The 23,223-nt window shown below is 47.3% G+C and overlaps 1 protein-coding gene across 5 annotated transcripts in view; it reads right to left on the bottom strand.

Moving 5' to 3' along the window:
• The window catches only part of ARMC9 (armadillo repeat containing 9), a 151,081-nt gene extending 134,721 nt beyond the window's left edge, over positions 1-16,360 (bottom strand). For 4 of the 5 annotated variants that reach the window (XM_030325428.1, XM_030325431.1, XM_030325430.1 and 1 more), the window contains exons 1-4: positions 16,296-16,360; positions 9,108-9,198; positions 7,321-7,446; positions 1,663-1,833 (exon numbers count right to left, since the gene is read on the bottom strand). In XM_030325428.1, coding sequence (XP_030181288.1) covers positions 1,663-1,833; positions 7,321-7,446; positions 9,108-9,158 — 348 coding nt within the window. In that variant the 5' untranslated portion in view covers positions 9,159-9,198; positions 16,296-16,360. Of the gene's footprint in view, positions 1-1,662; positions 1,834-7,320; positions 7,447-9,107; positions 9,199-13,547; positions 13,629-16,295 lie in introns of all 5 variants that reach the window. The other variant, XM_030325429.1, reaches the window with a different exon arrangement.
• Positions 16,361-23,223: the final 6,863 nt, after the last annotated feature.

The raw sequence follows: 23,223 nt of genomic DNA, 5'->3' as shown, positions 1-23,223 counted from the left end.
GGGCTCTCTCCAGCCATTCTAACACCACCCCCAATCTCACTCCTTGATCAAACTTTGTCAGGGATTAAAGAGAACTAGGTATCTAGTTCAATATACGGCCCTTTTACTTTATTATTGCTATTTTCTCATGTCCTTAAAATTCTAGACATCATTTCTACTGGCAGGACAAAACCTCACTTTGTGGGTCTATTACAACTTCCTTAACCAAGTCCCCCATTATTAGGTATCTGCACTGTTTTCCCTCGTCAGATTATCATAAACATTTGTCTGCAGCCCCAGGATTCCCTCAGGTGAGACGTCTAAAGGTGAACAGGTGGACCTTTAGTTTTTTGAAACAGAAGCTTCCACAGCATTCCTCCTTTCCTTTTGAAGCTAAGGACTGATTCTGCGGGCTTCGCCAGTTCTGTGAGATCCAAGGCAACTCAAGTCCCCCTCAGGCTTCGATTTCCTCCTGCGCCTCTTTGAGCCGCTCAGCCTGGAACTGGGTGCTCTCCTTCCCTGACCACCTGGCCGCCCCAGTTACGTGTGCCCTGTGTGTGTCTGTTTCCAATCAATGCATCTCATTTCGTCTACACCGTGAATCGCTTCTCGGCCTTTTGGCTAAGATCAAGTGTAGCAGCTCCACTGTGAAGCCCTCTTCTGGCCACCGGGCTTAAAACAAGATGCAACATTGATTGATTTTCTTTATAGAACAGGAATAAGTATAAAGAAAGTGAAAATCTCCCATGATCTCACCCCCCGTGAGCACTGTCCTGATGTACTCTAAAGCTACCACGATGTACTGTGGAGCTGCTCCCTCCACCACTCACCCCTCCTCTGGCCCCCTGACATTTTAATGAGTGAACACAGGTGCTGGGGCAGTAGCTAATACAAGGAGAAGCCACTAAACAAATGCACGCGGTCAAATGTCAGCATGGCCCTGCTCCCTTGTGTCACGCATTCTACACTCGGAGACACTCGGGCCCTGCCCTCCGCACACCTGCGCACGGCCTGCGGCGGCCATTCAGCCAGTGCTCAAATGGACCTTCGTCAACTGGCGTCTTTCCGCGGCTTAAACTTAAACTTCTCTTATGACAGTCTAATGTGTGGTCTCAGTAGCTGTTTTCTTAGACATACATGTATATATTTCAAATTGCCAAATAAGGAAACTTTATTTTGCTGAGTTTTCAAAAATTTGAGGCATTGGGGAAAACCATGCAGCTTGTAAGACAGAAATTATTAACTCTCCATGTAAACTAGAAAATAAACTGCTGGGAATCAGATAGAAAATAATTCACAGGGGTGCCTGGGTGGCTCAGCCGGTTAATGGTCAGACTTTGGCTCAGGTCATGATCTCACAGTTTGTGAGTTCAAGCCCCGCGTCGGGCTCCATGCTGACAGCTCAGAGCCTAGAACCTGCTTCGGATTCTGTGTCTCCCTCTCTCTTTGTCCCTCTCCTGCTCATACTCTGTCTCTCTCTCTCCTTCTCAGAAATAAATAAACGTTAAAAAAAAAAAAAAAGAAAGAAAGAAAATCATTCACAGGACACAAGACACCTACTCCTTGGAAGCAATACGATAAAACGGCTACAAAAACTAAATTAATGCTCAACTGCAAAACAAACAGCGCACATCCTCCTTGAACACAGCACTCAGACCCACGCAAGTCACAAGAGGAACCTACAGGTCTCCCCACGGAGTGTTTCAGAAGATAGATGGCAAAATGGATGTGAAGATAGAATTCCAACTTCTGGGCAAGGGGGTCACCATCACGGATGGAACTGGGAACGTGCTCCTCCCACAGATCGAAGAACACCTTCTGGTCTCCGCTGTCAAATGCAGCAATGAGGTCCTTCTGTGGAGAAGACAGGAGACCGAACCCCAGTCACAAGGGATGGCCATTCTCCCAACACCCCAGATTATCCCAACCCACCCAATACCCCGGATACTCCACACACTCCGGGGTTTCAACGTGATAAAACTCAGTCTCCTTTCCAAGATAAAGGACAGAAAGATAGAGAGCTAGAAGGCTTCAAGCATCTGAGGCTGAGATTTCTGCAAACCAACCCTGGTTGCGATATCAGATCTGGGCTTTGAAAGGATCAGTTGGAACAGTGAAGTCCCTGAAGGGGGAGGAACCACTCCCAGGCCAAGGACTTGAGGCCAGAAAACTCACAGGCACACACATACCCTGTGGACTCGGTGACCCGCAGCGCGCAATCGATAAAAACCAGGCCAGACCCAGAGCCCAGTCAGGCCTCAGCGGGGCTCACCCCGCCCACAAAGCAGCTTGCCAACAGCACAGCTGTGAACCGGAGCTCATCTACGCTGACCCGTTCAATCCCAGGCCTGGGATGCTAACGCATGTCCCACTGAGATGGCACTCGGGAAGTGACTACAGATCCCAACACATCCATACAGTGTCCACCGATTACAGAAGCAGGGAAGCACAGGCTACAACTAGAGGAGGGGGCACAGGCCTGGTACCATTCCGACCTCGGGGCTGTGCGAGTCTGATTATACAGGGCAGACGGTTTCTGGACTTACTGTGCAATAGCTGAGATAGAGAATTCTGGAGAAAGGAGGTGGCGATTATCACGCCGCCTGCCTCACAAGAAGAATGTTAAGTGTCCCATTGCAAATACCTGCTGCATAATTTTGTGGATTTAAGTATAAGGCAGAATGGAAAGAACTTCCTAACAGTCCAAAGCAATGTGATTCATATTATTTTCCTTATGATATCAAATGCCCAAGATACTCAGACCTACATTTTGTGCTCATTTACAAAAGTTTTTCTTGGATTGGATTTTCTGTGGAACCTCCAGGTCCCCCCACCCAACACCATTATTCATCACTATTATTTGGTCATTGTATTTTTACCCTTTGTTTTTTCTTTCACACTTTTGAAAAATGGCTTTATAGTATTCCTCTATAACTGCCTCTTTGGTTAAGGTTGTTTATAAATGAGCTTGTTAATATCATAAAATGGAAATAGACTGAACAATGTTGCAGTGTCTGGTTATACTTGAAGATATTCATTAGTAAAGAATCTTCAACTACAATTAGTACAGAAATGTTCTCTATGTCATGTGATCAAGAACATCTGAATATTGGGGCGCCTGGGTGGCTCAGTCGGTTTAGCGTCTGACTCTTGATTTTGGCTGAGATCATGATCTCACGGTTCGTGGGTTTCAGCCCTGCGTAGTAGCTCTGCGCTGACAGAGCGGAGCCTGCTTGGGATCCTGTGTCTCCCTCTCGCTCTCTGCCCCTCCCTTGCTCACACTGTCTCTCTCTCTCTCTCTCTCTCTCTCTCTGACTCTCTCTCTCTCAAAAATAAACTTAAAAATCAGAGAAATGCTGTTTAAAAAAAAAAAAAGAACATCTGAATATTACCTTACTCTGGAAGGTCTTGGCATATATTTGAATGAAACTCAGAATTTTTCAAAGTAAGTCCTATAAGAAATGTCTGCCTCCTCGGAACCATCCTCTTGCTGTTACTCGGCCTTGGTAACAGCGAAGGACAGCCTGTCAGCAACCAGAGGAAGAGCGGTGCCCAACAAAATGTGAGCAGCCGAGCTCTGCCTCCTCTGAAAGAACGAGGAAGCCCGTTACTGGCCGCCGCCGGGGTGGAGGGGATCTTCCCAAGTGGCAGTGCTGTTGGGGCCCGACCCCACGCCAGGCTCGCCTCTGTTGAGCTCTAAGCAAACCCTGCCATCCCTGCGAGCTGCTCTGGAGGAAGCATTCTCCCATGACAGGTCTAGTGACCGAGAGCTCTTCGTGTGAATGAGTTTACTGTAGATTTGGGAGTATTTTAAGGCTTTGAGTCAAGGTATTCTGTCAGGTGCCTTGGCAGAGTCCACATGTCAAGTGGACCATGTATATAGTCTGTTCTAAATTCTACATTTGTAGGGGCGCCTGGGTGGGCCCGTTAGTTAAATGTCCGACTTCGGCTCAGATCATGATCTCACAGTTCATGAGTTCGAGCCCCACGTCGGGCTCTATGCTGACAGCTCAGAGCCTGCAGACTGCTTTGGATTCTGTCTCCCCTTCTCTCTCTGCCCCTCCCCTGCTCATACTCTATCTCTCTCTCTCTCAAAAATAAACATTAAAAAAATTTTTTAATTCTACATTTGTAGACCTGTGACCAGATTTATAGATCTGTACCTGGAAACAGTCCCTGCATTTAAAATAATATCTACATACAAAGCAATCCAGTGTTATAACTCATAGAGTCACAAATATTAATGACCTTCTCTTATATAAACCATGATCCCAGCCAGAACCACCAAGATCAGAATATTTACACGCCATCAATAGTAACTTATAAACACAACACACACACACACACACACACACACACACACGTGCGCGCGCACACTGCTTAAAGAACAGTGCTTAGGGAAATTCTCCATTTATTGAGTGTCACTGAAATTGTGCAATATCTTTGCTGTTTACTTTTGTTTGGGATAGCCATCATGGTGGGTATGGCTGTACATTGGAGGAGCAGAAAAGATATGTTTGTGGCAATCAGAAAGTTTGAAGGTTTTTCAAGTTACAGAAAAATGGACCTGAATGCATCTGAGAGATACAAACCAAAACCACAAGATATCACTTCACATCCATCAGGATGACTACTATCAAAAACAAAACAAAACAAAAAATAAAACAGGTGTTGGTGAGGATGTAGAGAAATTATAACCCCTGTGTACTCTTGATGGGAATGTATGATGCAATTACAATGGAAAACAGTATGAAGGTTCCTCAAAAAATTAAAAAACGAACTACCATGTGATCAGTAACCTACTTCGGGTATAAATCCAAAATAACTGAAAGCACACCTATGTTCGTAGCAGCGCTATTCACAACGGCCAAGAGGAGGAAGCAACTCAAGCGCCCGCTGATGTATGAATGGATAAACAAAATGTGGTACAGACACGTAACAAAATATCCTTTGGCTTTAAAAAGGAAGGAAATACTGTCACATGCTACAACATGGGTGAACCTTGAGGACATTATGTTACTTGAAATAAGCCAGCCACAAAAAGAAAAATACAGTATGATTCTACTTATATGAGGTATCTTTAAGTAGTGAAAGTCATAGAAACAGAAGTAGAATGATGGTTAGTAGGGGCTGGGGGGAGGGAATGTGGGTAGTATTGTTCAACGGACAGAGTTTCAGATTTGCAAGATGAAAAAGTTCTGGACATCTGTTTCAGCACAACATAAATATATTTAACACTACTGAACTGTATACTTAAAAATAGGTAAGACGGTAAATTTATGTCATGTACTTTTTAAATCACAATTTTATTTTTAAAAAAAAAATTTTTTTTTCAACATTTATTTATTTTTTGGGACAGAGAGAGACAGAGCATGAACGGGGGAGGGGCAGAGAGAGAGGGAGACACAGAATCGGAAGCAGGCTCCAGGCTCTGAGCCATCAGCCCAGAGCCCGACGCGGGGCTCGAACTCACGGACCGCGAGATCGTGACCTGGCTGAAGTCGGACGCTTAACCGACTGCGCCACCCAGGCGCCCCTTAAATCACAATTTTAAAAAAAGGCTCGGAAACACTGAAGTGTGTGCGGCTGGCGCTGCGTGTGATGTCAAACCGGTTGCAAAAAGTGCACGGCAGCCATTTCTGGAGATACCAGCTACACAGAGAAGTTTCCAGACACAGAGCTTATCCTGCTTATGTGTGAGTTTCACAGAAGATTCTGAGCATTTTGCTAGTTAGCTATCAAGGATTTGTTAGACTCCTCTCAACGGTACCTTCAATTAAGAGATGCGCACATAGTTTTCCAACTTGCGGGATAACGGTGGGTGGCCCTCCTTCCTTCTGAAGGAACGTGGGGAAACTAGGTGCTGAGCGCCCAGGACTGAGGCTGAGATTCTGAGGAAGAAGCTCCACTCTGGTTAGGAACAGCCTCTGTGTCCAAGTCTAACAATGGCTCGATTCTGGTTTCATGTTCTGACAAATGTGCTCTGGGGATGGGAGGTGCCCCGGCAGGCCGCCCACTGTAGCAGCATCAACAGAAGAGTCTGTGTTTGACATGGCGGCAGCTCAGTGTCCAGGTGCCTGAGGTCTGGAGGGACACTGGGCAGAGGGCACAGCGCCAAGGGCCACTTCAACAGTGCCCCATCCAAGGGAGTTGGGGATCAGGAACAAAGGGATCGTGGCTGCAGCCTTACTTCCAGCTCGTCGCTAGGACTCTCAAATTAAGTGTCAATTTTTTCCTGGAAGTAGGCGTATCAGAACAAATAAAGTTATTAAAATAATAAAATCATGCAAAGCTGAAATACACCGTCTCAGGAAGCAGCATGCTCTCCTGACACTGAAGGATTCAAGGTGAACCAATCACTTACTTGGAATGTTACAAATGAGATGGAGGCATCGAATAACAGATCGAACGAGGACCTTTAAGGTCCCTTCTAATCCTGAGAGCTGAAGCCTGTATAACGTCTGTCCTCCGCAGCCCCTGGCGTTCACAGAACTGCTTGGCCTTCCTTTCAGGACACTGCCTTTCAGTATGACTCTCGCTCCCTGCCCCCTCCAATCTCCCCAAGAGAGAATGAGAGCACCTGGAGGGCTGAGGTTTGTTTTGGTCTGGTTCACCACCGTGTCCCCAGAGCCTAAAATTCATAACCTATGCTGCTCAGGATGGAGATCACATTTGTTTCTGTTCCTAAGCATTGCATGGTTTCTTCTTTTTCTTCTTCCGAAGAAATGTACTTATGTGAAAGATATTACATCACAACTCACTTCCTAGAGAAGGTATACAGATTTAAAGATGACATTACTCATTCATATGAAAACACCTAAGCATCTAAAAGTCACTCTGGGGTCGCTTGGGGGCACCTGGCTGGCTCAGTCAGTAGAGCATGCAACTCTTTTTTTAAAATAAAGTTTATTTATTTCCGGGGGGGGGGGGGCGGGGGAGAGAGAGAGAGAGAGAGAGAGAGAGAGAGAGAGAGAGAGAGAATATCCCAAGCAGGCTTTGCACTATCAGCACAGAGTCCAACACAGGGCTCAATCCCATGATACATGAGATCATGATCCGAGCCAAAATCAAGAGTTGGACACTTAACCAACTGAACCACCCAGGCACCCCTAAAGCATGCAACTCTTGATCTCCAAGTTGTGAATTCAAGCCCCACGTTGGGCATAGAGCTTACTCCAAACAATCAATCAATCAATCAATCAATCAACAAATAAACAAACAAACTAAAAGTCACTCAGACCAAGTTCCCAGAACAATGCCAATATTCTCTAATAATGGCATGTTTTACAAGTAGGGAGCATCTTGATTATTGACAGAGATCAAAGAAAAGCAAAATGTTACCTGGATGACCAGTGATTTGGAATCCCTTAAAGAGCCACCTGCTGTTTTAGATAATGGCTTTCCTTTTATTTTGCATTCTTTTGAAAATGTTTTCAAGGTGTCTTCAAATTCAGCAAAATCTAAATACTATAAAAAAAGAACATAAGTGTGTATACATTTCTCTATTTTAACATCAACAAAATAACTGCCTTTGAAGTAACTGTACCAGCTCCGTGTTATCACCAATTCATAACGGGGTTAATCTTTGGGAGAATTTGGGATCCAGCTTACAATTTACTTGGTTGACACACATGCCAAGAGCCTAGAAAGACAGTATCACAGAACATGCTTATTTACAGAAAATAAATTTGTTTTCAGGAAAAAAAAGTGAGCTGCACGATTCATTACCATTATTAATAGAAACAAAATGATGTGTGCAGCAGTCTGAAAAAGGCAAAAGTGATCTTCAGAAGGCCTGATGGCTCTGGGTCTAGTAGGTCTCTGGGAATCTGCTACTTGAAACAAGCACTAGAAATGCCTGTCCTTAAGAACAGAAGATGAAAGATGGGCAATGTCGGCAGTGACCTTGGAGCACGGCACTAAAGCTCACTGCCTGTCTAGAGATGCCCCTCTCCTTTGCCTTCCCCACCATGTACTCTACCGTCGTTCTCCACACTCCTCTGCCCTCCTTCTCAGTTTGTGGCAGTCACCTCCTGCCACCCCCTCGGGGTAGGCTACTTCCCCAGGCCCTGTCCACAACCCATTGCTGTGATGGCTTTAAGAATTTATTCATGAGATGGGGCACCTGGATGGCTCAGTCGGTTGAGCGTCTGACTTTGGCTCAGGTCATGATCTCACGATTCATGGGTTCGAGCCCCGCGTCGGGCTCTGTGCTGACAGCTCAGAGCCTGGAGCCTGCTTCAGATTCTGTGTCTCCCTCTCTCTCTGCCCCTCCCCCCGCTCATACTCGGTCTCTGTCTCACAAATAAATGTTAAAAAAATTTTTTTTAATAATAAAAAATTTTTTGAAAAAATAATTTATTCACGAGCACACCAAAAAATGACTAAGCTTCATTTCCGGGAGAGATGCCTTGCTCCACTGCCGTGGCTCGCGGTGCCTACTGGACGGTTAATCACAGAATAAAACGGCAGCTGTGGTTTCTTTAGCACCATCGACGTGCTAGCCCCGTGCTAAAAGCAGTAGAGAATATATAAAAGCACAGGGTGTGGGTCCTGTCCTTCAAAAGCTTTCATTGTAGGAAACCTAAATGTCCATTGATAGGTAACAAGTTAAGTAGACGCGGCCACTCAATTTGAAATATTCGACAGCATTAAAAAGTATGAGGCAGATCACAGGAAGGCAGTCACACTACACTACTGTGGGTGGAGAAAAGCCAAGCTTCAGAACAACATGTACGACAGCATATTCCATTTTGTAAAGCAAACTATAGACATGTACATGTATTTTGCATATTCACTGAAAAAAAGTCTGGAAAAATATACTAACCCATTAACAGTGGTCGCTGCAGGAGCGGAACAGGGTAATGAACTTTTTATATTTCCACATTGTTTACATCTTTACCATGAGCACGTTACTATTATAATTTTCTTTAAAGAAATCTTTTCAAGTGACTTTAAGATTTCAATTTAGTTATGAAAACAAAAAATACATAATATAATGGAAAACAGATAACTCTAATGTAAGGATAGAAAACACATTTATTATAAGACACTATAAAATGTGTTGCATTATAAAACATGAGTTTTCAAGATCTTTTTTTCTGTGACCTGTGTGTGGTAAAACATACCTCTTTCACTAGTGCAAGTAATTCTGATTCGTGAGCCAGAACATCCCCCATATTGAACGGTTACTGTTAATTCTCACGGCAGCAAAAATCTCTACAAGGCAAAAGCAGAAGATAAAAGCTTTCACTACAATCATCTGTGAAGTCATAAAAAGGTGGCTGTGGTGGGCAGAATAATGGCCCCCCATCCTAACCCCCGGAGCCCCTGACTATGTCGAGTTGCACATGGAATTAAGGTTGCTAATCAGCTGACCTTAAAATAAGGAGAGTATCTATGATTACCTGGTGGGCCCAGTGTAAGCACCATGATCCTTATAAGGAGACAAGAGGGTCAATGTCAGAGTGATGCACTGCTGGCCCTGAAGATGGAGAAGGGACCCCACACCAAGGAGTGAGTGCAGGCAGCCTCTAGAAGCTCGAAAAGGCAAGGAACAGACTCTCCTCCGGAGCCTTCAGAAATAAACAAGCCCTGGGCCGCCCGGTGGCTCAGTCAGTCGAGCGTCCGACTTGGGCTCCGGTCACAAACTCCCAGTTTGCAAGTTCAAGCCCCACATCGGGCTCTGTGCTGTTAGCATGGAACCTGCTTTAGATCCTCTGTCCCTCTCTCAAAAATAAACATTAAAAAAAAAAAAAAAAAATGAACAAGCCCTGTGAACACCTGGATTCTAGCCCAGGGAGACCCATTTTGGGCTTCTGACCTCCAGGTCACTAATTTTATGGTAACTTATTACAGCAGCACTAGGAAATACAGAGGCTAAAGTCCGACGTAATTCCTTCTTCTATGACAACTACTTAAAATGAGTGTGAACATGGGCTAGAAGGCGGTGTAAATGAGGATCAAGGCTTGCTAATGAGATTGGGGACGATTATTTTTCTAATGTGCCATAGTGTTGTATATGTAATTCAAACGATCAAGACCACAAAGTACATTTTAGAACAAAACAAAATTTGATAAGATTCATTCACTTAAGAAGGACATGCATTAAAATTAATCTGATATAAATAAACACAGAGTCACCAATTCCTCACACAGCCTCCAAGTAAAAAATAGTAATCGGGGGCACCTGGGTGGCTCAGTTGGTTAGGTGTCCAATTCTTTTTTTTTTTTAATTTTTTTTTAATGTTTTTATTTATTTTTGAGACAGAGAGAGACAGAGCATGAGTACGGGAGAGGCAGAGAAAGACAGGGAGACACAGAATCTGAAGCAGGCTCCAGGCTCCGAGCTGTCAGCACACAGCCTGACGCGGGGCTCGAACTCATGGACTGTGAGATCATGACCTGAGCCGAAATCGGACGCTCAACCGACTGAGCCACCCAGGTGCCCCGAGGTGTCCAATTCTTGATTTCGGCTCAAGTCATGAGCTCGCGGTTGTGAGATCGATCGAGCCTTGCGTTGGGCTCCATGCTGGGTGTGAAGAAGCCTGCTCAAGATTCTCCCTCTCCTTTTCTCTCCCTCTTCCTCTGCCCCCCCACTGCACATGCACACCCATTCTCTTAGGAAGGAAGGAAGGAAGGAAGGAAGGAAGGAAGGAAGGAAGGAAGGAAGGAAGGAAGGAATCCGTAATGTTTCCGGAAGACCATAATCATTTAGCCTCACAGTAATGGAGGAGGAAGTGATACATATTTTCACAAGTGTTAAGGTTCACGCACTAGAGAATTTATTATGTCAGTTTGTTTTTGTTTTTTGTTTTCTTTTAGTTACATGTAAGGATGCACAACGCCTATGTACATGTCCCAATGTTTAAATAAACAAAACACTGCAAACGTTTTGAAGAAGTACTTTCTACTTTTTCTGTCCCCAGGTGTGCCCAAAGCAGCCACTCCCTGAGCCGCACCCCCAGGCTCTTCACCCACACTGGGTGCCCATAACCAGGGGAATGAAAAAGCCTGTGCACTAACTACCCACTCACTGGCACCTGATCTGGGGCAATCACCGAAACTCGGAGCCTCTTTCATCTGTGAAATAAAGTGGGGAATTGACCAGATCTCTTCTAATGCTAAGAACACATGATTCTGTAACATTACATCTGCCCATTACAGTGCATTTGATTTGAATTATTTGAGTGTAAGTCGGGTAGATTAAATTTAGTAACTTGCCCCATTTTCATTCTCTGTCTCACCATCATCTTGTGGCCCCATCTTTCCCAATGTATGGGGACGCAATCTCCCGTTCCCTCTCTCCCTACTTCAGTTGCTAGCCTATTGACAAGTGATCTTTCCTCTCCTGCTTAGGACCCTCCTGGGGTTTCACCACCCTCGGGACCAAGGCCACGCTCCTTACGCCCACCTCTCAAAGGCTACACAGCTTGGCCTCCCACACTCTCCTTTGCTCTGTGAACTTGAGGTACAAGGGCCACCGAGTGGCCGCACCCACCGGACGCCCACAGCCCACGCCTGCCTTCTCTCTGCACTTCCCGCAGACACCCTCCAGGCACCCCCATCTCATTCAGGTCTCTTCTAAATGTCACCTCCTCAGAGAGCTTGCCCTGACTACCCTTTCTAAGGGGTGAGCCCCATCACTTCTAAGTCTTCCGTCCTGCTTTATTTTTCTCAACAGCACTAACCACCATCTGACTCGAACACCCATCCGCTTAAGTACCGCTCGCTGTGGATTCAGGAGCTGCATCCCTCGGCGTGCCCGGGGCCCAGGCAGTGCCTGGCACACTGTAGTTGCTCAAAAACAACGAATGGAAGTGATTTCAGATATGAGGAAAAGACAGCAAGAAGGGGACAGAGCCTGGAGAAGAGGGGTGTGGGGCTCTTTTAGACAGTGTGGGCAGAGAAGGCCTCCCTGGGAACGTCTGGGTGGAGACGCGAGGACGTGAGCACTCCCGGATCCGGGGAGAGGGGTCTGCAAGCGTGGAGGCCACAGAGCGCTGAGGACCGGGGTGGGGAGAAGCGAGGCAGACACAGGAGGCCTCGAGGCGCGGGCCAGGTCAGACAGGCCTTGTGTGGGCGAGCGGCCTGAGCGTGATGGGAAGCCCCGAGAGGGCCCTGAGGAGGGACTGCCAACCCCGATTTACGTTTCCCAACAGCAGTGTCTGCTGCATGGGGAGAGGCTGAGCGGACCGTGGGCGGAAAGGGGGTCATGGCCGAGCCCAAGCTAGTGACGAGGGAAGTCTGGACGAGCCGAGGGGAACCTCGTGAAGTGTTCGGGTTCCAGACGTGCAAGGGAGAGGTGCACAACCTGCTGATGGACTGGAGGTCGGGGGTGAGGGTAAGAAGGGAAGGAAGACACGCGGGCCTGAGCGGATGCCATCTGTTGAAGTGGGGAGGAAGGGGACAGGGGCCGTCTGACAGGCCATCAAGAGTTCTGTTCCGGCCACAGTCTCGCAGGCCCACGAGGCATCCCGGCAGGGTGTGGAGAAGGTGGGTGCGTGGGAGCCCGAGTAAAGGGGAAGGTGGGAGCTGGAGATCAGCATTTGGAAACTGTCAGCATAAAGATGGCATCTCAGGAGACAAGGGTCCTACACGGATGGGACTCCTAGGGAGGAGGCGTAGCGGAGAAGAGCTCAGGCCCGTGCCTGAACCCTGGAGCACTCGAGTACCAGGGGCTCAGGGAGACAGAAGCGGCCAAAGCAGTGACTTGTTGGTGGGACACAAGCGGGAGACTGTGGCACCTGGGAGCCAGGGAAGGTGTTCCCCACGTCAACTGCCACTCTGCACGGTCGAGGAACACGTGGGGAGAAGACTCGATCCTTGGATTTGACAACACGGGTTTGACAGTGACGTGGACAAGAACAGTGAGGACAGGCACCTGAAAGGAAAGGCTTAAAGAGAGAAGTCACAAAGGAGAGACAGGGAGATCTGTCACAGAAAGGAGGGAGGGAGTGGTGTCTCAAAGAGATGGGAGGTGTTTTAAGGTAAAGAAACTCATTGACGGCTGGAAGAGAAGGTGGGAACCAAGCAGACTATGGAAATGTGGCAGGATTTCCAGTGCTGAGAATCTGCTTAAGACACATGGACTTGGGGCGCCTGGGTGGCGCAGTCGGTTAAGCGTCCGACTTCAGCCAGGTCACGATCTCGCGGTCCGTGAGTTCGAGCCCCGCGTCGGGCTCTGGGCTGATGGCTCGGAGCCTGGAGCCTGTTTCCGATTCTGTGTCTCCCTCTCTCTCTGCCCCTCCCCCGTTCATGCTCTGTCTCTCTCTGTCCCAAAAATAAATAAACGTTGAAAAAAAAAAAAAAAAAAAGACACATGGACTTGAGGGGCGCCTGGTGGCTCAGTCAGTTAAGTGTCTGACTTTAGCTCAGGTCACGATCTCGAGGTTCATGGGTTCCAGCCCCACGTCAGGCTCTCTGCTGTCAGCACAGAGCCTGCTTCGGATCTTCTGTCCCCCTCTCTCTCTTCCCCTCCCCACTCACACTCTCACGCACAAGGGGTCTTTCTCTCAAAAATAAATATTTAAAAAAAAAAAAAAGACACATGGACTTGAATCCGAAACCTGGAACCAGTCTGCACAATTTTGCAGTTTTTTCAGCCACTTTCAGCCGTCTGAGTTAGGTGAGCCAGGGTGAGGTTTTTTCTGGAAGAGAGGGAAAAGAGAAAGCCAGTGTAACAGTGATGGAGCACTGAGGCTGGAGGAGGGGGGAGGTGCACAGGGGATCGTAGAGCGAGAACGTAACAGGGTCAAACACCTGCTTAAGAGGCCCGGGGCCTGAGATCAGCGGCAGAGACACATTCACGTGAGCTTGAAAGAGAAAAAGTGTGACCAGAATGGAACAGGTGCTTGATCTGGGAGGCGATGCCATATTAGGACATTCGTGGCCACAGCAGGGAGTGGAGGGAGGGAACGGAGGAAGAAGATGCCTGAAAGATGAAGAAAGCAGAGGGGCACTTGCCTGGCTCAATCAGTTAAGCATTTGACTCTTGAATCCGGCTCAGGTCACGATCTCACTGTTTGTGAGATCGAGCCCGAGTCGGGCTCTGCACTGACAGTGCACAGCCTGCTTGGGAGTCTCTCTCTCTCTCTCTCTCTCTCTCTCTCTCTCTCTCTCTCAAAACAAATAAATAAACATTAAAAAGAAAAAAAAAAAAGATGGAGAAAGTGGAGTGAGTGGCCAGAATGGGGAAATCTCCAAAACAGAAGGAGAGGAGGTGGAGGGGCAGACAGTGAGCCAGGCGCTACAGCCTTTGAGGGGCAGCTGCGCCCCCAGTAGGTTGGTGGCAGGGAGGAAAGGCCGGGGCACGTGCTTCAAAGGAGCTGGGGGTTTTGACGAAGGGGGACAGTGACGTGGATGTAGCAGGGAGCGCACCTATCCTTCCTGGCACCTGCAGGCCTGCCAGGGACCTGAGGAAAGACTGCTACGGTTTGAGGACCACCACCTCCTCAGCCCTTCTCTGGACCCCCACCACCTCTGCCCCACAGCAGGCCCACCAGCGGCAAACCTCGATATCCCCCACACCACATGCTCTTCCACAACTCCAAACCGTCTGTCTGATGCACTCGCCCCACCACAAACCTGACTCATCAGGGTAACTTAACCCAGAACTGACCTCTTTCAGGAGGTCTGCCATGAACCCCTCCCCTTCCTTCCCTATCAAGGAAATGCTCTCTCCTCTGAACTCTACATTTACCTCTACTGCTATACTTATCACCCTGTCTACAAAGGCAGGGAGGTGGATTTAAATTTGATGTCTCCAGAACCTAACAGAGCCTGGTAGGCATCACAGACACCCAAGATATTTACAAACAAATGATGTCCAAGCAGAGAGAACAGAATTTTGAAGACCAGAGAACAAGACAACGTTGTTGTTTTTGAGAATGCAAGCTCTTCCTACCTCAGGGCCTTTGCACATCCTCTTCTCGCTGCTTACAACACTTTCCTCCTCTTTCTTCACCTGGCTAATCCCTGTGCTTATAAACATCACTTACTCAGAGAAGTTCTTCAAGACCACTATTTGAATGAGATTCTGCTGTGATGATCTCTCAGTGAATGTGAGCCACTGTTGGGTATTCTATTACTCTGACATCTTGGAAATGAGAATTTCATCTAAACCTTTATATCATAAAAAGTTCACTTTAGGGGCGCCTGGGTGGCTCAGTCGGTTGGGTGGCCGACTTCGGCTCAGGTCATGATCTCACAGACCGTGAGTTCGAGCCCCGCGTCAGGCTCTGTGCTGACAGCTCAGAGCCTGGAGCCTGTTTCAGATTCTGTGTCTCCCTCTTTCTGACCCTCCCTCGTTCATGCTCTGTCTCTCTCTGTCTCAAAAATAAATAAACGTTAAAAAAATTTTTTAAAAAAAGTTCACTTTAAGGGTTTACTGTATGCCAGGCAACATGCAAGATGCTTCACATTTAATTGTCACAACAAAACTGAGAGATGAATATAATTTATATTATTTTACAGATGAGGTAACTGAGGCTCAAACAGGTTGAGATGCTCCCAATAATCCAGCCAGTAAGTGACAAAAGTACGAAATTAAGTCCAGACCGATATTAACCACTACACAAGTACTACCCAAAACGCTGGGACCACCTCAATCAGGATCGCCTGGGATGCTTCTGCAAATGAAAATTCCTAGCGCCACCCTGATCTTACTGAACACCATGGCAGCACGATGCCCAGAAACTGATTTAAACAAACTCCCCGGATGACTTTTATGCACACTCGAGTTTAAGAACCACTGCTCTACTTTATGCAGAAACTAGACAAAACTTCTTCAGCCATTCTTGAGGATTGCTTCTTAATTTCCATAGAATAGGGCTCTAGGACCTACAAGCTGATCGAATAAGGGGAAGGCTATGGGATTTGTCTGGAAGACGAAATTGCAGTGTTAGCATCCTAGTTTGGCTTAGACTGGATGAAGTCTGGAGAGGAGGTTAGCTGAGGCAGATAACAGAGCGGATGGATCTAAAAGCCCCAGGCTACCCGCTCGTGCCGCCACTACCCAGCTGGACGACTGGCGGCCCCTTCCAAGTTCGGTCCACTGCAGCACAGATCAGAGACTACTTGCGGGAAGCGGCTGGGCCCGTCCTCGGTTTGTCCAGGAGGCCGCCTCGGGCCCACGCCAGAATAAGAGCCCAGGACGGCCGACCAGAAGTGGGGGCGTTCGGCAGCGGCTGCCAAGCTGGCTTTCCTCTGGGGCGAGGGCTCCGCAGAGCTTCGGCCCTCGGGCCCCACCACTGCTCCTTTCCGCCCGGGGATGGCAGCCTCCAGGGCGGCCCGGCCGCGTCGGAGGAGGCGCTTACCTGCTGCACGGCCGCGGCCGCCCGCGCCAAACCCGCTCCGCCGCCACTTCTCCAGCTGTCGCCCAGGCAACCGGCGCCGCCAGTTCGACGTCACGTGGGGGCGGTGCAGCCAATCACGGGACGCAGCCGGCGCGGAGCATCCTGGGAGGAAAGGCGGGCGATTCGGGAGCTGGGGCTCTGAGGCCTCCCGGCAGCGGAAGTGAAGCGGGATCTCGTCGCGCGGTGGCCGCTGCGTGAGGCTCGCTGTGGGGTGGCTTCCCCTGTCCTCCTCTCCACGACTTCCCGTTCGTTCATTTCCACACACGCGGTGCCTGGCGCTCTGCCCGGCTCTGGGGATGAGCCGACTGGACTCAATACCTAACTTCAAGGAGCTCGTTGTATCCCGGGAAAAACAAAACCGGCCAGAGAATACAATACAGAGTGGTGTTCGTGGAAAAACAGGTGTTACTCCCGTTCGCAGGAGCGACTCAGAATTACCTTGGAACCAAAAATGTCGCCCCAAATCTGCCTACGCTTCACCCTTCCACCCCGCTGCAGCACTTTCTGGGAATTTTAAGAAACTTCCCCCGCCCCGTGTGAAATTTTGGTTTTCAAAAATAGAACAGCGCAAATCCTCCCTCTCCTTGCACGTGGTGCTTCGGGGCTCAAGTTAAACAGCACTGAAAGAGCACCTGCCAGTCTCCAGCTCAGCTGGAGGGTGGGGAGGTGGCTGGAGACCTGACCTTCCAGGCACTGAGGCTCTGTAGTGGGAGTCTTCGTGTTTCCACCTCACGCTTCCAAAAAGACGGTCCAGGCCAGAGTCAGGGAAGAGTCATGGAGAAGGTTAGGTGAGCTTTATTTTAAAGAAGCCCTAAGATGGTCTGTGGCCACCATCTCCCTGGCCTCCAGCCCTGCCACTGCTCTTCTGGGATCTGAGATTGCCTTCAAAGAAAAGCTACATTTGGCAGGAAGAGAAATCCTGTCCATGTAGTATGTATTGAAAATAAATGTCAGGATGCCTGGGTGGTTCAGTGGGTTAAGCTTCTGACATCGGCTCAGGTCATGATCTCACGGTTTGTAAGTTCCAGCTGAGTTGGGCTGTGCTGACAGCTCAGAGCCTGGAGTTTGCTTCGGATTCTGTGTCTCCCTCTCTCTCTGCCTCTCCCTTGCTCATGCTCTGTCTCTGTCTCTCTCTCAATAAACATTAAAAAAAATTTTTTTTAATAAAAAAAATAAATCTCCCGTTCACAATAAGTTAACATTTGTCAGTTCACTGTGTGCCAAAGGTCGTCAGACAAAATATAGAACACTTAAAATTTTTTTAAACGTTTTTTATTTTTATTTTTATTTTTGAGACAGAGAGAGACAGAGCATGAGCAGGGGAAGGGCAGAGAGAGAGGGGGACAGAATCTGAGGCAGGTTCCAGGCTCTGAGCTGTCAGCACAGAGCCTGACGCAGGGCTCGAACTCACGAACTGTGACATCATGACCTGAGGCAAAGTTGGACACTCAACTGACCGAGCCACCCAGGCGCCCCTAGAACACTTAAATTTTAAATTTGGATTTCAGGTAAGTTTTTAATATAAGTATATCCCAACTGTTGGTTTATTTTATTGTATATACAGGACATTATATCGGCCTGTATTTTTACTTGCTAAATATGACAACCCCATGTGTGCCCAGCATTGTGCTAAGTGAATTACATAAATTAATTCACACCACATCCATGAGATGGATATTTTCAGAATTTTATAGATTAATGTTGTACTTATACCTAAGTTAACGATGTCTGATCTGGGGTGCTTTCTATTGCAGTAAGCTAAATCATATCAGTCTCTTTGTCCAAGTTTTGTCTTTGACAAGATAAATAACAGGAGGTACAGAGAGGTTAAGAACTCAGAGTTCACACAGCAGGGGAGTGGTGGAACCGGACCAAATCTAGGTCCTTGTGCCTTTGAACCCTGGGCTCTTAGCTACAATAAATACCACTCCTGTTTTGCATTTGCCTTCTGGGTGCATTTGCCTGACTTCCAGGATTATGGTCATTGTGGTGGCTATTATCTTTGTCTGCCCATCACCTCTGTCCCTCCTGGTAATACACCTGACCACGGGGTTGGTCACACAGCTGGGAATGGACTAATCTTACCCTGCATCTCTGACCATGGTGATTGGCCCAGGATGGGCATGTGATTCAAGCTAAGCCAATGAGAGTCTTTCCGAGGCATCTTTCTGTTGAATTGTGTTCAGGTTATTGTAAAATGAGATTCCAGGGTAGCCTTATAACCATGTCCTTTGTCACATAAAAAGGCCTGAGAAAATGAAGCTGTCACCCAGAGAGATGCAAAGAGAAGACGCTGGGGTTGTCAAATCCCTGGGTCCAGACTCTGAGTTCCATAGAGCTGTTCTCGTTCCTACAGCAGCTCCAGCAGCCCTCCAGTCAACCAAATAGTTTTCTATTCAGACGGATTCAAGTTGGGTTTCTGTCACTTGCAACCCAAAGAATCCTATTGTAGACATAATTTCTGTATATGTCATATCAACTCAAAGTGCCTTCAACAAGGGGATTTGTTATTAGTTAAAAATGTCAGGTTAATTTTCTTACAATAAACCCAGAGGTGGCTTCTTACCATCATCTCAAGTTGTCAAGGATCTAGGTTGGTTTCTGACTTGTACCTTTGTGATTGTGGGTGATACCGGAACAAGCAGATATGACTTGAAACAGTAGATAAATTGCTATCATTCTTTATACTTTAAGAATTCCTTCAATTCCTTGAACACTTGTGTGATACAAGCACCAAATTGGAAAAAAAATGTCAATGTGATATGTCCTGGTATGAGTACAAAGAATATTTGTGTCACAAAGGCAAACTGCTTCCATCTGAAGTGTCATCTGGGCAGTGCCCATGTTGACTCTGTATATCCATGAGTTCAGAGCAGTACGGTAAACCAATGCCTCCCCTTCCCAGTTCTTAGGCCTACCAATACATCCCACAATGACTTTCTGGTGCCTGGATGGCTCAGTTGACTAAGTGTCTGACTCTTGATCTTGGCTCCAGTTATGATCTCACAGTTCGTAGGACTGAGCCCTACGTTGGGCTCTGTGCTGACAGTGTGGAGCCTGCTTGGGATTCTCTCTCTCCCTATCTCTCTGCCTCTCCCCTGCTCACGCTCTCTTTCAAAATAAATGAAATGAAATGAAATGAAATGAATCTGTATAAACCCATCAGTCCAATTCTAGGATTATCAAAATGTTGCTGCTGGGAAAAACTCAACCCCAAATTCAATTCTTGGAATATGCACAATACTTCAGGGGAGCTAACCAAGCTTTCCCTGAAAATAAAAGGGACTGGCTGAGTTCTGCATTCAAGGGACAAATCTGAGCCATCTGCAGCCTTTCTATGGACCTTAGCCCTTGAACACCTTGGGGGTGGGAGGCCATGCATCTCTGTGCCATGCTACACAGTTCTTTTTTTTTCCAGTTTCAAACATTTTAATTTTTTACTGAATTATAATTGGCATACAATATTATATTAGTTTCAGTGTACAAGAGAGTGATTCGATATTTTTATACATTACAAAATGCTCATCACAATAGGTCTAGTTACCACCTGTCATTATACAAAGTTATCACAATATTAAAAAAAATTTTTTAAGTACTCTCTATATCCAACATGGGGCTTGAACTCATGACGCTGAGATAAACAGTTGCATGCTCTACCAACTGAACCAGCCAAGAGCCCCCAAATTATTACAATATTATTGATTATATTCTCTATGATGTACATTGCATCCCTGTTATTTATTTTATAACTGGAAGTTTGCACCTCTTAATTCCCTTCATTTATTTGGCCCATCCCCCCACTTCCCTCCCCTCTGGAAACCACCAGTTTGTTCTCTGTATCTCTGAGTTTGTTTCTGTTTTGTTCTGTTTCTTCATTTGTTTTTGCTTTTTAGATTTCACATATAAGTGAAATCATGTGGTATTTGTCTTCCTTTCTCTGACTTATTTTATTTTGCATAATACCCTCCAGGTCCACCCATGTTGTCGCAAATGTCAAGATTTCATTCCTTTTTATAGCTGAGTAATATTCCATTGAATATATGTATATACCACATCTTATCCATTCATTTGTCTGTGAACACTTAGGTTGCTCCCATATCTTGGCAATTACGTACGGGTACATATATCTTTTTGAATTAGTGTTTTCATTTCTTCAGATAGATACCCAAAAGTAGAATTGCTGAATCACATGATAGTTCTGTTTCCAGTTTTGGGGGGAACCTCCAACATATGGTTTTCCATGATGGCTGCACGAATGTACATTCCCACCAACAGTGCACTTGGGTTCCCTTTTTTCCTTGCCAACACTTGTTATTTCTTATCTCTTTGATAATAACCATTCTGACAGGTGTGAGGTGGTATCTCATTGCGGTTTTGATTCGCATTTCCCTGATGTTTAGTGATGTGGAGCATCTTTTCCTGTGCCTGTTGACCATCTTGTATGTCTTCTTTGGAAAAATGCCTCTTCAGGTCCTCTGCCCATTTTTTAATAGGGTTTGCCTTTTTGTTACTCAGTTGTCTGAGTCCTTTTCATATCTTGGATATCCACCCCTTATCAAGTTTGTAAGTATCTTCTCCCATTCAGTAAGTTGCTTTTTGGTTTTCTTAGTATTTTCTTTTGCTGTGCAAAAGCTTTTTAGCTTGATGTAGTCCCATTTGTTTATTTTCTTTTTCTTTTGTTGCCGTTGCTGGAGAAAGCAGATCCAAAAGTGACACAGCTCTAAAATGAAGTCATCTTTGCAGCTGTCGCAGGCAAGTGCCTGGCCTCTCTCTCTACTGAAGGGCAAACAGCTGAAACCACACACAGAGGAACTGTGTCAAAACCCCCGAAGAAAATGAATTGGATGAGAGGGTGAAGCCACCTAAATTAAGCCCTTAAGGCTGACCCACTCAGACAAACCTGGCAATCAGCTGGATTGAGTTTATCTCGGAGCTCCAACAGGGGGAGTTCAGACCAAGAGCATGTTTAGATCCAGAAGCACAGGGCCTGCATCTAATCAGCAGGTTGGAGGAGGAACGTACTGAAATACCGAGCGCAAATCAAAAGATGGACTACTGCCAACCCACTGCCTGGGCAAAAAAAAAAAAAAAAAAGTCCTTCCAGGAAAGTTGGGTTTTGTCACTGTCCAAAACTCATGATGTATGGGGGATTCAGATACATCTGTCTTCCTAGCTCAGAGTCCATGCAGAGGTAGAGGCACTGGATTTTGGTCCGCAAGGGTTGCTTGATTTCGTGGAAAGAGAGCATACCCAAGTGGGAATACACATCCCCATCCCCTAAGGGAGTTATCAGTGAGCAGGAAAGCAGGGGAGTCCTGACAGTGGGTGAGGCCGGAGTCTTGGAGTCCATCTTGGCTTCGAGTGCCAGGTTTCCTTGCCCTATCCCAGAGGTGTGAGTTACATCATAGTCCCCAACTGTCGTGTGGACTTGATGAAGCTGGCAAAAAGACGCAGGCTATTTGGACTTCCAGAGGGGCATCTGGGTGGCTCAGTTGGTGAAGCGTCCCACTTTGGCTCAGGTCACGACGTCATGGTTCGTGGGTTCGAGCCCCGCATCGGGCTCTGTGCTGACGGCTTGGAGCCTGGGGCCTGCTTTGGATTCTATGTCTCCCTCTCTCTCTACCCCTTGCCCACTCACACTCTGTCTCTCTTTCTCAAAAATAAACATAAAAAAAATTTTTTTTAATGGACTTGCAGAAGAGCAAATCTGGGACAAGATCTTTTTTTTTTTTTTTTTTTGAGTAGGCTCTATACCCAACACGGGTCTTGAACTCACAACCCCGAGATCAAGAGTCATATGCTCTACCAACTGAGCCAGTCAGGTGCCCCATGGAAGCAAGATCTTTTCAAAGCAAGTGTACATCTGCAAGAGACTGGTGGGACTCACAGCAGCTGGTGTTCATAGATACAGACGCTTAAGGTTCTTAGGAATATCGCCAGCTTCTAAGCAAGCTTAAAAATGCACACTGCACGGCATGTGATGTGAGCACAGAGCAGTAAATGCTAAAGTGACCGCATCTGGGTGGTTTCCCGGCTGTTGACACACCTCGAGAACCAGCAAGACAAGGCACACACAGAATGTCTTTAGTCTTGTGGCTGTCCCTGGCGTTTGGATGGGATGCTGCAGAAGGAGTTCTTGTGAGCCACTAAGCACGCCCTGACCTCCTCTTGCCTTAGCCTAAACACCAGTGCTTTCCCTTGTGAGTGTTGCTCTCCTGGTGAGACCTCCATACAGACCAGAAAGGAGTGTGAGATAACTGAGCTACAAGAAAAAATAGTTGATTCATCTTCATAAAAGGAATAATTCCTGATGATGGAAAGTGCACACAGTCACGTTAATCTCCCTTTTACCCTTCTCCTCATCATTAGCGAAGGATCCATGAGCTCAGCTGAACCTGAGGTCAAGGGCAGGAGGTAGAACTTCTGTCTGGCCTTGGGACCAAAAGCCTTTCGCTGCTAACAGACATAGGAAGCCAAAAGTGAAACTACGGGCGGTGAGGGGAGAATGTGTATGGACTGGCCACTGGCTTTCGAAGCGCGGTCCCCAGAGTGGCCTCAGCAGCGTCACCTGGGAACCTGTTGGACGTGCGCCTTCTCTGGCCCCGCCCACACCTGCTGACTGCGGAGCTGCGGGCGGTGGGCGCCGCGAAGGGGCTGGGACGGCGCTGGAGCGCAGGGGCAGCGGGGAGAGCGCGCGAGGCCAGCCCCGCGGACAGAGCGGGCTGCGGGGGGGGGGGGGGGAGGGGAGGTGCGGGAGCCGGGGCTGCGGGGGGTAGACCCCCAGCCGACGGTCAGCTCAGGGAAGGATGGGGTCAGCCGGGGCCCTGGGGTAGAGCAGCAGGGGAGCGGCCGTCCCACCCCGACCTGGGCCTGGGCGGGGCGGAAATCT

Source organism: Lynx canadensis, chromosome C1 (assembly GCF_007474595.2).
Source record: "Lynx canadensis isolate LIC74 chromosome C1, mLynCan4.pri.v2, whole genome shotgun sequence".
NCBI classification, from domain to species: domain Eukaryota; kingdom Metazoa; phylum Chordata; class Mammalia; order Carnivora; family Felidae; genus Lynx; species Lynx canadensis.
Note: the sequence above shows the minus strand (reverse complement) of the source record. Positions and strands in the feature narration are given on the sequence as shown.